The sequence below is a fragment of the Aricia agestis genome, chromosome 11 (assembly GCF_905147365.1).
Source record: "Aricia agestis chromosome 11, ilAriAges1.1, whole genome shotgun sequence".
Lineage (NCBI taxonomy): Eukaryota > Metazoa > Arthropoda > Insecta > Lepidoptera > Lycaenidae > Aricia > Aricia agestis.
The window spans coordinates 1,225,157-1,240,715 of NC_056416.1; the positions used below are offsets into that span (position 1 = coordinate 1,225,157).

Sequence of the window (15,559 nt, forward strand, 5' to 3'; positions counted from 1 at the left end):
GGTTGCGAACGGAGGAACTATAGGGGATGATAGCCCCATCAAGAATTATTTTTGGTAAGTTAGCCCAGTCGACTTTAGCAATAAGCTGCCTGCTACCAATAATGATGCACTGGGTTTTTTTCGGGTTGAGATTAAGACCGTAATAATTGCTCCACTTTAGTATTTCTGACAAGTCAGTATTAAGTTGAGCAATCACGTTAGAAAGTGAGGAAAGTAAGGCCTGTCTATAGATTTGTAAGTCGTCTGCATACATATGGTAGAAAGAAGAAATTGTTTGTGTAACAGAGTTTATGAAAATGGAAAATAGAAGAGGAGATAACACGCTACCTTGGGGCACGCCGGCAAATACATCACACCATGAAGAAAATTTATTGTCGATTTTAACACGCTGCCGGCGTCCTTGTAGGAAGCTGCGGAACCAGTTAACTGCCTCAGGAGATAGATTGAGCGATCTAAGAAGGAGTAATAAAATGTTATTTCGCTTTCGAAAGAAAAACCCGGTACTATACCTACTTAGCCCGTACCAGGTTTTTCTTTAAATTAGGTACTTGTATGTAATATTAGATAATTAGATATGTTTATTGTTTAGTGGTGTCGGAAAATAACAAACAAGGTGGCGTAAGCGGGCTGGCGGGTGCAATTCTTCAAAATTTAATATTTAATAGGTAAGTATATTTCTCATAGTCATAGGCCACCTTAAATATGGACAGTTACTTTTAGATTTAAAATAAGTAATTTAATATTATTTTAAAATTAAAAAAATATCTGAATTCTGAATAACGACATCTAACGGTAATAAATGGAAGCATTTGAGTAAACATTAGGTGATTGTGTTTTTATTTACGTTTCATAGATGGCACTACACGCTCTGCCATTTGTAAATGTCATGTGTGGAGTGTCAAACTATCAATTGTCGTATTTCCCGCTTTTTTTTGACGTCCACAAACAAGTTGATAAAGTTTTGGATGCGAAAATTAGCCAATAAATTGAATTATAAAACTTAAAAGTTGTTATCGTAAATTCATAAGTTCCTATATCATACGAACTATGGTGCATCGCAATGGATCCGTATGAAATTGAGTTCATTGGTGAAAATCGTATAGTGAGCGTTATACCAAACTTTAGTTACGACAAACTTTACCTAATTTGTGGCGAATATGGGCCCTTCCGAGCTGGATTGCCACTAAACGTGCCATTATGGTTGGGGGTTATGCTGAAACAGAAACAGAAGTGCCGTATTGTGCCCCCAGAATGGATGGACATAGAGGTTTTGGAAGAGATCAAAGAAGAGGAGAAGAAATCTAGGTAAACCTCAATCCTAGCTTATAACGAACCAGCAGTCTTATTTTAATTACCATACAGTTATTGTTTTACTTAAGTACTTAAAATGAAAAATTTAAAATTTTCACCAGAACATAATAAACTTTTAATAGAACCAACCACTTCTCTGCTGAAAACAATAGCATAAAATTAAGAATATAACTCTAGTAATAACCTATGAAAAATATCAAGTAGTTAAATGAAACTTAAAAATCTACCATTTTAGGCATATTATATTTTATTGTATTAGCAAGATTATTTTGAGCTTCCATAAGAAATACATATTTACAAGTTTTTATTAACATTTCAGGTTCTTTACAAAAATGCCTAATGAGCATTACATGGTGGAAGCGAAGCTGATATTAGGAGCAGCGGCAGAAGACATACCATCAGCTGCAGAGATCAAAACGATTATTAAAGACATTTGGGACATCCGCATGTCTAAATTACGGACTTCAATGGATGCCATGATGAAATCCGGAGGCTCATATGGTAGATTGGATCATCTGACCATGCTAGAAATTAACTCTGTCAAACCATTGCTACCATCTGCAATGGACGAGCTGCATAAAATCAAAATGGTAATATTGTATTTTTATCTTTTGGTAAACTATTATGATTAGACCCAAAACTATTATTATTAGCCCCAAATGCTAATGTCATGACGCTCCTATGGTCCATAAAACATGTTTAACTGGTGTTCAAAGTTCACGATTCAAAATTTAAAAATTTTCTTGATGGGTATGCATCAATTTCCTTATTATGGAGACTTACAGAATCATATATTTCCTAAATCTTGTTGTCATCCTAAACCTCTTCTTAAATTTAGATAAATATTGTCTTTGGTAATGCATTATTGAAAACTTATACCAAAATTTATATGTTTTGTGACAAAATTATTTTTTATTTCAGATAACGAAGAAGCAGGTGGCAAGCAGTTTAAACACATCCACTATAGTACAATCATCGAGTTCACAAAATGTATGAAACATTTGAGTTATTATGTATGGAATAAGACCTAACTGAAAGCCTACTGGTAAGGTGTTATTACTTATGAGGTTTTAATACTCTCCATGACTGATTTACACTAATTTTGATTCATAAAGATAACAAGTGTTCTGATGATCTTTTAATCCTGTTTTTTCATATTTGGTACTTATCTCCTTTGCTTGTCAAATCAAAGATTTTTATTTTCATTCATATATTATATGTATAGTCAACCAACATGTTAAAAACTATGTTTTTTTCGTAGTACTGTGCAACAGTACTACGAAAATAACACACTAGTAACAAAAGTGTAAAATGCATGTTAGTGCTAACTAATAAAGAATATCTACGTACAGATTAGGCATCTAGTGTAACTCTAATAATAGTCTGTCAATTAGTTTGTTGACAAACTAATAGTAAATTAAATTTTGTAATTTATTAAAGCAAGGTGTTGCCTGTGGTAGTTTAGCCATTGTATAATTATTTTTAATTGTAAAAGACCAAGCTATCATACTGCACAGGGTTTATAAAAGTAAGGCATCTAGATTTGTAACATTACTTTTATCTATTCCTAATAAGTGCAATGTATATTATTATAATTTATAAGCTATACAAGGTGTAACAAAAATAAGTGATAAGGCAAGCGCCCGAACGTCATGAGTTTCCCCATACAAAAGTGAATAAAAAAAATTGGTCTTTCAGCGCTGCTACAGTGAACTCTCTACAAGGAACACGTACACACCCTAAAGTATTATCACTTATTTTTGTTACACTCTGTATAGCTACCTAATATGTAAATAATATATTTTTTATGAGAAAAATGATTTTGTTTAATAGAAACATAACTAATTAATTTAATAACTTTGCATCATGAGTTAAATAATGGCCACCACCCAGACACAATTCAATACACATAAAGCATGAAGTCCACAATATTTTCTGATAGGTAAATAACTTCTTACTTGTAATAATTAAATCCCTCTGAGTACAGCTGCACTTTAAGTGCACCATTCTGAGCCATGCCTATTCGTGCCGAATGAATGTGTTTGACAAATAATTCATAATAACTTTATACGTGGGAGAGCCATGTTTCTGCACGAATGGGCCGGTTCGACCGGAGAAATACCACGTTCTCACAGAAAACCGGCGTGAAACAGCGCTTGCGCTGTGTTTCGCCGAGTGAGTGAAGAGCCCAATCCCCTACCGGCTACCCTATTCCCTTCAGTACCCTCCCCTATTACCCTATTCCCTCTTAAGCCGAGTCTCCACTAGGCAACATTTAGCGCGCGACACGTGACGCTCAACATGTACGGCAACGCTGCACAACAGCGCGCGATGTTGCCAGCTGACGCGCAACATGACGCGCGGCTTGTTGTTTGTTTAAAGAGAATTGCATCAATTGTCGTCAAGTGGAGACGCGCGCAACAATGTCCGTAGTGTGGTCTAACGAACAAGTGCTCAAATTAAGCGAACTGTACCAAAACTATGAACGTCTATGGGATACTGCTCACAGATACTATAAAAAAAATTATAACCACTGCCACTAAAATCAACACAAGTTCCTCTGGCGACATGTTGGCGACGACTGACGTAAAGTAGATGCGTAGACAGACAACGTTGTTCATCAAAAGTCCCGCGCTGACTTTCAACATGTTGGGCAACTTGTTGTCCAGCATGTTGCGCGTGAATTGTTGCTTAGTGGAAACGAGGCCTTAAAAGGCCGGCAACGCACCTGCAGCTCTTCTGATGCTGCGAGTGTCCATGGGCAATGGAAGTTGCTTTCCATCAGGTGACCCGTTTGCTCGTTTGCCCCCTTATTTCATAAAAAAAATCTGAGCATTGCTAATGTTTAGACCAAAATCATTCGCTAACCTATTTGGCTTATTTTTTGTTTATAGGTGTGGCAAATACGCCAAATCTGTTTAACAATTATGTATTAAAATTTATTATATCAATGAAACAATAAGTCCAGGAGAAAAATATATTTTCAATCTTATGTCAATCATGTACATAATAACTTACAGCTAGTTGCGTAGACGCATACATGAAAACCTTATTCTAATTCGTTAGTCTTATTTTTGTTACATGATGAATTTATGTTAGCATAGTCAAGATGCATTTTGGTATAGAATTTAAATAAAAAGAAAAGTATTATGGATCATACACAACACCATAATAACACGTTGTAGAATCCATATTTTTATATTTGAAAATAGTGTGTACTGTATCTTGACTAGGCTTTCAGTAAATTAAAATAAATTGCACCTTAATGTAAATAAATACTTCTTAAAAGAATACATCTTCATCTAGGTTACTAAATGGCGAGTCTAACAGAAAACAAAATTAAAAATTTCAGACTTTAGAGTATTCAAATGAAAAGTTAAGAAAAAAATGCACATTGAAAAGAATAAGTATTTGCACTTATAGAAATCATTGTTAGTAATTACATTAAAATTGTTTTGGTAAACGAGATAACGATATGTTAATTTGTAAGTTAAGAATAAAATGGTTTAATAAAATATTTGGTTACATTTTAAACATAAGACTTAAACAGAACTATGCTAAGTCTGGAATGTAAATTTGAGATTTACGAATTTAGCTTTCGAGAGATCCAATATATGGAAAATCTTATTTAAAACATGAACATCAAACGCTTACAAATAAATATAATTAGACAGCTTTAGCCGCTAACGTATGTTGATCTACTCCACTGCTTAATTCTTTACAAATCGCAGGCGGAGTATTCAAACCACTTTGGTCTAGCTCCAGCTCATTACACGGGATCGACTATTTACATACCTAGCACTAGTTATATACAGGATAGAGATAAATAATTCAGTAAATAAGCATATATACAAGGGTCCGTCGATGTAACGAAACCGGACGTGTTCCGAATGCGCGTTCTTGTAACAACCTTTTGACATCGTAAGGCCAATAAAAACGCGTAACCGATCATAAGTCTTACAACACACAGTTTTTGCAGTGCCCTATAAAAATGTGTGTACCATGGCACGGCACGGCCATCTTGAAACGTTTTGGCATAGTAAAAGGAGGGGAAGTAAGTTATCTTCATACAAAGGCACCGCGCGCGGCTTGTATGTGTGCGCCATATAGTATCGCCACGTACCGCACACAACAAAATCTCGGCGGTACCAGCCTAGTAAAACTGGCCGAGATTTTGTTGTGTGCCCTGTGGCGACGCATTGATACTATGGCGCACACATACAAGCCGCGCGCGGTGCCTTGAATGAAGATAACTTATTTCCCCTCCTTTTACTATGGTTTTGGTCCTTCGAAACACGACGGGTGCGTTACTCTCGCGACGGCAACGAAACTCCAGAGATCTTCAGTGAAAGGACAAAAATCAGCGTTTGCGCTCTACGGCTAGCTATTTACATCTACCTTAGTGGGATAACCCGTATTTACAACTTATGCTATGACTATGTGACTCAGACTGCGACGATCTTGCTCGGGTCGACCTTGACCCGGAGGAATAGAACGTCGTCTTTAACGAAGTTCCTTTTCTTGAGCATCTCGTGGGAGACGAAGCGGGGGAAGCCGAAGCCGAGCGCGTCGGGCTCCTTGGAGGGCCTCTGGAAGTTCTTCCAAGTGGGGTCTGGAACGAAGCTCTCGACGATGTTGCACGCTCGCTCCGGGCTCGCGCTCTGCTCGAACAGCGTGAAGGACACGGAGTGGGCGAAGGGCCATCGGAGCAGGGCGTCGTATTCACCAGGCAGGAGTTTGATGTAGACCGACACGTGCGTACCCTCGCCGGCTCCGTTCCCGTTCAGGAATAGTGACGCCTGAAATAAATTAAATAATTAGATTATGAGAAAATGGAAACAGAAATGCTTTAGGGCAAAAAATTTAGGAAAAGTAAGTTACATAATATTTTGTAAAACTAATGCCGATTTTCATATTTTTCGTCAGGGTTTATCAATAGCGTTGTTGATTGGATAAAGTTGATTGAAAAGATATTTTGTATTGCGAATACAATAAAACCAGCAATTTTTAACACATAAAACAAACTACGAACCTGCAACTTATATCCGTATTGGCTCGTGTAGAACGCGGGTGACACGAGTTCCACGCCTTCCCGCGCTCGCGCGTCCGCCATCTTGGCAGCGAAGTCCGTTACGCGCCACACGAGCGCGCCGGAACACGTAACGGCGAGCCGAGCCAACGCGCCTCGGAGTGCTTCAAGCTGTCTTGCTTGTGCTCGTGCTAACGCCGCGAGTGCTGCAACATGTTGCGCGCAACTTTCTTCCGCATGACGCTCTAGCTGCTGTCTTGTGCCCTGCAAACGAGATTTAAGGTTAGATTTGCTGTTTACGTTTGAAGTGATCATTCTTGATGACGTAAATCATTATTGTGATTTTTAAAGTTCCAGGAATTTAAATTTAAGTTTCCAATTAAGCTTAATTTTAATTATAGAACTTTTAAGCTAACCATACTAATTTATAACCTAAAATACTAACTCACCTTAAACCTACATCCCGCGTCTCTGTACGTGCAGTGCTGCAGGCCGTTAGAACAGTCTCGTAGATGAGATTCGAGCTCGTCGCGAGCGGGCGCGGCGGCGCAGCGCTGCGGGCACGGCACGGGCGCGCGGGAGCATAAGGCACCGTGAGCTGATACTGTGTCCTGTTGGAAGAAGAGAGATTGTAGATTCTTCAGAGAGAAGACGATTTAGTTGGGGACAAGAGGGCTCTTACATGAATCAAGGTCAGTTAATAAGAGGTACATTAAAATTATCACTTCTATATTATTTATGAATGGACAATATAACCTTGTAGCTGAATCATGGACATAGTAACAAGAAAAGTGTGAAGAAATGTGTTCTTACCTGTGTATACCTCTGTCCGCAATGTCTGCAAGGCACCAGGCGTTTGCTGCAGTGCTGCTGTAGATGCTGCTGCGTGTGACGCCTCTGCACCTTCGCTCCGCACTTGTTCTCGCAGTACACAGGCTCGTGGCCGCAGTTGCCTGAATGCTCCTGAAAAATTAAGCAAGAAATTAGCCATTATGTGGAGGAATTTATACGATGAATAACATCTTTTGTAAATATTAGAGGAGTTTGTCCTTATGCGTTTGCTGTCGTCAAGATATATGGGATCCTTTTAATGAAATCTACAAAGAATTAGAGTACTTATAAAATCTATTTACACCACAGTAAATTAAATGCGTTGATTAAATCTCAAGTATTCCGAAGGGACATTCTTGAGATCTCAATTAGAAGTTACGAAAAGCAACTAGGTCATCAAGAAAGAAAGAGGATAGAACGAGCATTTACCTCCAAGGCACTTCCTGAGAACTCCTTCCCGCAGTGCTCGCAGTTGGCTCTCCGCAGTGGGCAGGTGTAGCGGAGGTGGTCCTGCATCAGCACGCGAGGGATCATGGCGCCACATTGCGCGGAGCAGAGCACCGCGTCGTGCTTGCACGTGTTCAGATGTGCCTGGAAATTGATATTACTCTGTTAGGAAAAGCAAAGCTGGCAATGAAACTTTGGTAGTGACTTTTCGCCTGGAAACTGAAAGGGGGCAATGTAAGACCATATTGCTATTGAATAAAAAAGGCAGACGATGTAAGGAAATCGTCGTATTCAGAATGATCTGGTATCATTATTGTAATTGCCTGAATAAAACTGTGGGAATAACTAGATATAATATGCAATCGAGACTAGCCGAAGTCAAAATATCCAGAGCACGATATCTAAATCACAGTAACTCAACATTATTGACACAGTTTGAACTATAAACATCGAGAGCGACGTATCTGCGATAATTTGGAGATAAATGTGTCGCGGCGAGCGCATTCTACCGATTGTTTACAGAGGGCGCTGCGAACGCGACGCGGTCGTATTTTTAACTGTGTAAGTACCTACTTAAGTAGTAGCTATTCGACTATACTGATCGTAAAAAGCAATATTGTGCTATTGAAAAAACTTAAAAGCTTAAGAAATAAGTAGGTTCCACGTACTTTCAAATAGTAATATTAATGAGAATAAAATTTTAACTCATAAAATGCAATTTTTAGTAATGAAAAATTTTACAAAAATATTCGCCTACCTTCAGTTTCCTTAGTTCGTCTGACCACTGGCATCCTTGTTTACGATGGATGCAGTAGACCACGGAACCCATAATCGTCTTCTCCGACTCTGGATCCGGATATATCTGTAAAGAAAGAAAAAATTATAACTATCTCCAAAAATATTTTTATGAAAACAAACAAGCGCACGCCTCGTGAAAAAATGTATAACGTAAATAAACCTAATTTTAGAACTCTAAAGATGAAAGTCGATGATGATGATTAATGATTAAAATATATTATTTTTAAAAACAAAACACGCACGGTAACATTTTTGTTGAAAATGCGATTGGTTGACACTTTTAACTTATTTACTATGAATTTAAACATTGTACAAATCTTCAAACACAACGTGAAATGGACCGAGTGTAGTTAAGACTGATGGAAGCCCGCGCATTACGGATTAAATAGGACATCGCGATCAAAAATAAACCAAAAAACGAGTATAAGCGCGTGCGCACCGTTCGCTCGAATATGGAACACATCGTGGTTATTCAAAATGGCGTATTTTCGCGCGCACCAACTGTTCACAACAAAAGACAGATACTTAATGCGCTCCAACATTTTCGTTATCTCCGAGTGCAATGAACAGATGGCCGCTCCTTCATATGAAATAACGCCTAGACACATCACAATAATTATGTATTATGCACTTAGTGCATACTTCCAAGCTCTTATTTGAATTCATTTCTACAAGCATTCCTTAAATGTCCTCCACTAGCTACGTTTTGATAGCATCGTTCGTATTTTTTTTATTCCAGGAACCCAAGGTAAAATTCAAGATCCTTTCAGGCCGTGCACTAAAGCCTCCAAAACTTCATGACCTTGATTTTCAGCTTTCACTTTCAATTCGTATACATTGCATTCCAATAAAACTTTCTTCATCACGTCTCAATCTTAAGCAACTTAATTTACTTTCATTTACTTATTCTAGACTGATTCTGTAACATTCATCAAATATTATGAATCAACCCTGTCTAAGTAATGACTCACTTCTTTGTTTGTCAGGTTAATAATTTGCTACTAAAAAGGTTTTAACAAGGTGCGGCGTAAAAGGAATTGATTGGGGACTTCTAAGAAAAATGTCATTATACAAGAAAGCCTGATAATGGAAGAAAAACAAGTTGATAAAGTAAACGCCTTTTATTCTAAAAGGCAGCAATGGTTTGAACCAATAATAATAATTGGTAACATTTTAATAGATTGCGTAATACGATGTGGATCTACGATGCAATATCATTGGTCCAAGACCACTGTTCCTTATTTGTGACGAGATAAGCGTGAGTTTTTCCTTCCCAAACCAGCTGGGTAATGTGCCGAGCAAATAAACTTGTTAGATACTTTAAGGCGCTTCGCAGCACCAAGTTAATTTTTCTCTGAACCCAAGATGGTTCGCATCGCTCCCCTCGGTAAACAAACTATAGTGCATTTGTTTCTACTCGACTGCTACAAAAACGCTCCTAATGTTTGTTTAAACAGTCTAATGTATTTTCAGAGACATTTCACGAAAAAACCTAATGCTGATAATGAAGAGGAACAGGCAGTAAAAGGAACATCGCCAACAAAAGATGCGTGGATGTTTGCGTTGATATAACAAAATTGTACGGTGCTTTCTATTTACAAACATTGACGCATGTGGTCATCGGCACGATGCTGCATAACCACCTTAGGATTACGCTATAAACTGAAACGTGTCAGTCGATAGCATCCAATTTGCTCCCTAAGGGACAGGTAACAGGAGCGATTATCCCGCAGACGAGCGGACGGATTGATGCTCTCGCATTTAGCAGTATAATTTACAAATATAGAACGTTATTTGTGTCGTATTCTAAAAAGATGGCGCTCTATGTTGAACTCTCCCGCATCGTTCATTTATAGCCCGCGTTATACCGTAAACACAGGAATACTCGGGAGTGACGTATTCGAATATCAAACAAGTGGTTTTAAATATCGAATGCATGAGACGATTCAATATCGATTTAGATGGAAAATGGGAAGTCCAAAAAATCTCGACTCCTGAAACGTCTGAAGACATTGAAAATCAAGTCCTAGATGACTAAATATTTAAAATATCAAAAAAAGAAATTTCCAAGCTTATTTCTTAATATTTCATTAGTTATTTTTTGCGTGTATTTTAATTTAAAGCTTATAGTTAACTATGAAAATAAAATACGTCTTAATCTTCAATACCGAAAATCTGGAGAAGTATCAGGTACGAGTATGTGATTAGGAATACCGATTTTGTAGTCGATTGGTTGCTTCACTATCCACCCAGTTGAAATGTTACGCTACATGACATCGTGACGTTGAAACACGAAATACGATCAGCAAGATGAATACGTCGCTTGTTTTCTAATTTAATTATAAAGATCTGTCGGATCTTCGTTTTCGGTGACATGTTTTGGAAACTGCGAGATTAGAAACATATTAAACACTTGGCCAATGACCATCACAACATTAATATTAAAGCAGTCGTATGTTCATACTGTTGCATTTTAACGTTTTAAATTTAATAAAAGGCATGACTATTTTAACCGGCACAAAAATGTTTTCCCAATAAGAAAATAAGCACAACAAGATTTGGTTTTGTGGTCCGTTCCAGGAGTTCTGCTAGGCTTAATTATAGGTCCACATTTATTAAAAATATATAAAATTCTTAACATTATACTATTCAAACTTGTGTTACAGGCTACATATAACAGAAAGTCAAGTGGACACCTGCAAGAAGTAATTCAAGACGTTATCAATACCGTTAAAACCATTCACCTGTTTTGTATGTCGTAATTAGTTACTCGAAATTAAAAGCCAAGGTTCAAAACACATGAAGGTCGGGTGTGGGTGAGTTAATGAATGAATGTGGGTGTTATCGTTCATTCATTCGGACTCCTAGACAGCTCAATGATGGGCTGTGACGTCACAAATCACAATATGATTGATAGGCTAGATGGGAAAGCGGATCTGAAGTGAAGATATAATTACTATTATGTAGTTACCAACTGTAACTTCTAGGAGTCAATTCTCGTACCACCGCTCTTCACTCAATTGTAATGTCACGTTAACGAGCCGAGCTTCGAGGTTGGTATTAGAATCGGCCACCACGATAAACATAGAATAGGAAGTTTGAGGTAAATCGGATTCATTTTATCGACAACTTAGTGCAACTTGTAAACTACCTCAATATCCAACACCCAAAATAAACTTATTTATAGGATAAACTTCGGATAACAGTATCAACGTGAGAAAATAAACTTAGCTGTGATAAAAACGTAACAGATAAAGTTAAATCCAATTGAAGGGCAAGGGCTTGGAATTAAACTGAAGAACTATTTATAAAGTTCGAATTTATTTGTTGGCACTGAAGTATTTTTATTACCTGTAAGTTGTAATTAACTATTAAAAGACCTCAGGCCTCATGTAGACACGACGTTCTAAAAGAGTTAACTTTGTTAACCTATTTGGAAATAAATATTTTTGATTTTGAAAATTTCAATTTGAGTTCATTCTCCTTACCGTAATCTTCTTGGTTTAAAAGCGCTATGGCATTGTCATCCATAATATTTTTATTAAGTACATCTCGTTATTTGTTTTTATGAATTCTCTTAACTTCCGCTTTTAACGTAATCTACTCATAAAATTGCATCTACAATTTGCACTAGCGTTCATTTTTCTTTTTTATTAAGTAACTACTAGGGCCTGTTCATCCACCGTAGTATAACAGTTATGGTCTATATAGATGTTATACATAACATAGCGGGTTCGATGGCCGGAGACTTACCATTTAATATTTGTGGTCATTTGATTGTTCTTTGAAACGGAAGATGTCCGTTCAGAATTTCGATGACGGACTTAAATGTAATGATGTTTGAAACTCTATTTTTTTTTTTTGGTTTTGGAAGGTAAAATTATCACAAAACCTCAACACATTTATAAATATTTTGTAAGGAAAATCTGCCGAAAGTTTAGGTATTATTAATGAACTATTTAACTATTGTGAGGCAAAAACTACAGCCTATTCAAATTTTAGGCAGTTATTCAAATGTCGAACAGGTTCCATAGGTAGGGCAGAACAGGAAATCCTATAACCGCCAAAAATTGCCAGGAAAATTATTGTATTCGTTGTAATATAATTAATTACATTTCTAAATGCTAATCACAATAGAACACGGAGGCCTAGCCATGTTAATAGTCATAAATTAGGTTCTTAAAACAGCTATTTATAAAAAGTGTAAGGCAAGGATCTTTTTTTTTAATCACGCTGTTTTGTGCCACTGCTGTTGAAGTCAGAAGAAACAAAATCTGTTTTTACAAGAGTAGGATGTTCTGGAGTTTTTGAACGTAACCCGACACCCTCTCAGCGTGATGACAGACGAACAGACAACCAAATAGGCAACCTAATTGATATCAGGTTCGTTTTAATTTAAAGAGTGGTTTATTTTTGAAATGAAAACAAGTTTTTAATAGAGACAAATCTCGAGTGAAATCGGCGGCGAACTGTTTTCATTCATTATGTTTTAATTATCTAAATTCTAAGCCATTCATTCATGGGATTTTATTTATACAAGTAGATAGAAGTTAACAGCTAAATTATGTTTACTGACTGGGTATTAAGAAGTAAGTAGGAACTAATTAAAAATATTATCTAGATATGATAGGCAAAGCTTTTTACAAAGACTAATAGTATGTTTGATGGTATTATGATAAAAGAAGAAAATTGACTTAAGCCAAACCATAAATAACTTTTACAAACATATTTGACGCCAATTTCTCGATGTCTGTAATCGGACAGACACTGTGTAAACAGAAACTAGTCTGCGTAAACATTGATTAAAATGCTTGTCCATCATAGAATCTATTCTTGATATCCTATTTTTTTTGTTACTAGAAATAGAAATATTGAGAAGATGGAAAAGGAATAAAGAAGGCAAAGATCTTTTGCATTAGAGAAATAATGACACTGGAAGGGAATATAATAAAGATGATTCACCAAGATTTATTCAAGAATATGACCGACATGACTGCATAAGATTTAATAATAACTTTGCTAACGGTTAAAGCGGAGATGCGTTCTGTTTACTTGATCATTTAGCCACAAATTAAGTTTTGCATAATAATCACTGTTACAAAATGTGCAAGATTGAGATAGCTTATGCAGATGAACAAAGGTTTCAAAATGATAACGTAGCATAAAATTGTGATGATAGATTCCATCTATAAAATTCAAATGACCGAACCTAACTTTGTCCTACATCCAACTTACTAAGTAACTACCGATAAAGGTAAACTACGAGTAAATTATTAGGAAGAAGTGATAGTCATAGTAAAGGAGATGAGTATATTATGTATGAAATAAGGGGGCAAACGAGCAAATGGGTCACCTGATGGAAAGCAACTTTCCATCAGGTGACCCATTTATGATTTAAGAGGGAATAGGATAATAGGGGAGTGTAGGGATGGTAAGGCAAAGGAATAGGGGAGGGAAGGGAATAGGGTAGGGGATTGAGCCTCCGGTAAACTCACTCACTCGGCAAAACACAGCGCAAGCGCTGTTCATACCGGTTTTCTGTGAGAACGTGGTATTTCTCCGGTCGAGCCGGCCCATTCGTGCCGAAGCATGGCTCTCCCACGTTAAATTTATTAATAATTGCATGGGAAAATGACGTCGGCGACGTTGGCTCTCCCACGTCTAAATGCCTAGATTCCTAAAAGCTCTGACTAGCGCTGACTTTTCAATTGTTTTTCCTAGACACCATGCCAAATTAGCTTGGTCATAGACAAATTACAATGAGGCAAATGGCAATGCCGCAAAAACCCGCAGGAACCGCGCAATGGCGGCTTCCGGTGATCGATCAATCTGCGCGGCTCCCATACATAAACACTCCCAACTTCACACAATCGAATTTAAACCTTATTTAATAAGCAGAAGGCCTTAAAATTATGTAACTGTATCCCAGATTGTGAGTTACGGGATTTCCTACTTTGTTGCATTATAATAACGATGTAAATCGCGTTGTGGTTTCAAAAGATGAACCCGTAGATCAAATTATCCTATTGAGTTGAATTGGTTAGTGACTTGTTTGAGAGGTCACACTTGTTAAGTGATTGAGCGGTTTAACAGACGAATCCGCGGTGGAACACTTGTATTATACGATTTATACGTGTCTACAGAAATGTTAACGATAAGGACACGAGAGAGTTACTTAGAACAATAGAGAGAAATAGGGCTTTTTACATTTACCGAGTAGAGTGGTGACTGGCGAGTCAGTGCTCTCGGCCTATTAGGTTGTCTGTTTGCACTGTCTCGCCAATCTACTCGGTAGGTGTAGTCGAACCGATAGAGATGATAAAGTTATCTATCGTTTATAGTTTTGATATGTCATTGCTGAGTGGTTAAGTGATATTTCAAGTTGACTTACGTACTGTGCCAATACTAAACTTTTAGACAGATAGATCGACATTTAAACAGTGTAGTATTCCCGACTCCATTGTTTGTTATGTTGTTAATTATAATATGTAATTACATTATGTTATTACATATTACACGGGCGGGTCATACCAGCCGCATGCATCCTGACCGTTGGGAAAAGGTCACCACAGAGTGGGTACCAGTGGACGGACGACGCCGCCGTATACGGCCTCCAAAAAGATGGCGAGATGAACTGGATGCCTACAAGCCAGGCTGGCCCGCGGTGGCGTTGGAGCGAGACAGATGGAAGACTAGGCTCATAAAAAAAATTACATTCTGTTACAACTGTTACATAATATCATTAACAGATGCTTAAATAACTGATAAGAGGTAACTTCCTCTCATTTATTTATGAACGAGAAGCTGTTGCCAACAAAATTGATCTTATTTTCGTGTTAGTTAATAATAGAACAATATAAGCAATTTGATAAAAAACTTTCCACATCTAACCAAATGATGGTAGGACGTGGTGTTATTCCCATTACACCTACCAGTTACCACAAAATTTATTCCAAGACCACAAAATTTGGGCAGCCCAACAGTTGATAGCGGCATTAGCTTTCACCGAAAGGGTTACTTCACCTACAGATTTCAATTAAAAGCATCCATCCTGTAAGATATATTATGTAAAGTCCAGAAAATGGATTATCCTGAAGAAACAAGCGCACCTCAATTTCGTGGCGCTGAGATTCGTTTTGGTCT

The 15,559-nt window shown here is 37.4% G+C and overlaps 2 protein-coding genes across 6 annotated transcripts in view; one reads left to right on the forward strand and one right to left on the reverse strand.

Moving 5' to 3' along the window:
- Positions 1-946: 946 nt before the first annotated feature.
- Positions 947-2,929, forward strand: LOC121731692 (probable DNA replication complex GINS protein PSF2). Its single transcript, XM_042121264.1, has 3 exons — positions 947-1,305; positions 1,631-1,901; positions 2,233-2,929. The coding sequence occupies exons 1-3, from the start codon at positions 1,061-1,063 to the stop codon at positions 2,305-2,307; spliced, it is 591 nt and encodes a 196-aa protein (XP_041977198.1). The 5' UTR covers positions 947-1,060; the 3' UTR covers positions 2,308-2,929.
- A 2,619-nt stretch (positions 2,930-5,548) lies between these two features.
- Positions 5,549-15,559, reverse strand: part of LOC121731774 (TNF receptor-associated factor 4) — a 78,035-nt gene continuing 68,024 nt past the window's right edge. For 3 of the 5 annotated variants that reach the window (XM_042121388.1, XM_042121387.1, XM_042121390.1), the window contains 6 exons: positions 8,376-8,480; positions 7,601-7,762; positions 7,154-7,303; positions 6,790-6,951; positions 6,344-6,604; positions 5,549-6,110 (listed from right to left, as the gene is read on the reverse strand). In XM_042121388.1, the coding sequence (XP_041977322.1) occupies positions 5,757-6,110; positions 6,344-6,604; positions 6,790-6,951; positions 7,154-7,303; positions 7,601-7,762; positions 8,376-8,480 (1,194 nt within the window). In that variant the 3' untranslated portion in view covers positions 5,549-5,756. Of the gene's footprint in view, positions 6,111-6,343; positions 6,605-6,789; positions 6,952-7,153; positions 7,304-7,600; positions 7,763-8,375; positions 8,481-8,658; positions 8,825-8,855; positions 8,921-15,559 lie in introns of those variants that run through there. The other 2 variants (XM_042121391.1, XM_042121389.1) reach the window with 2 other exon arrangements.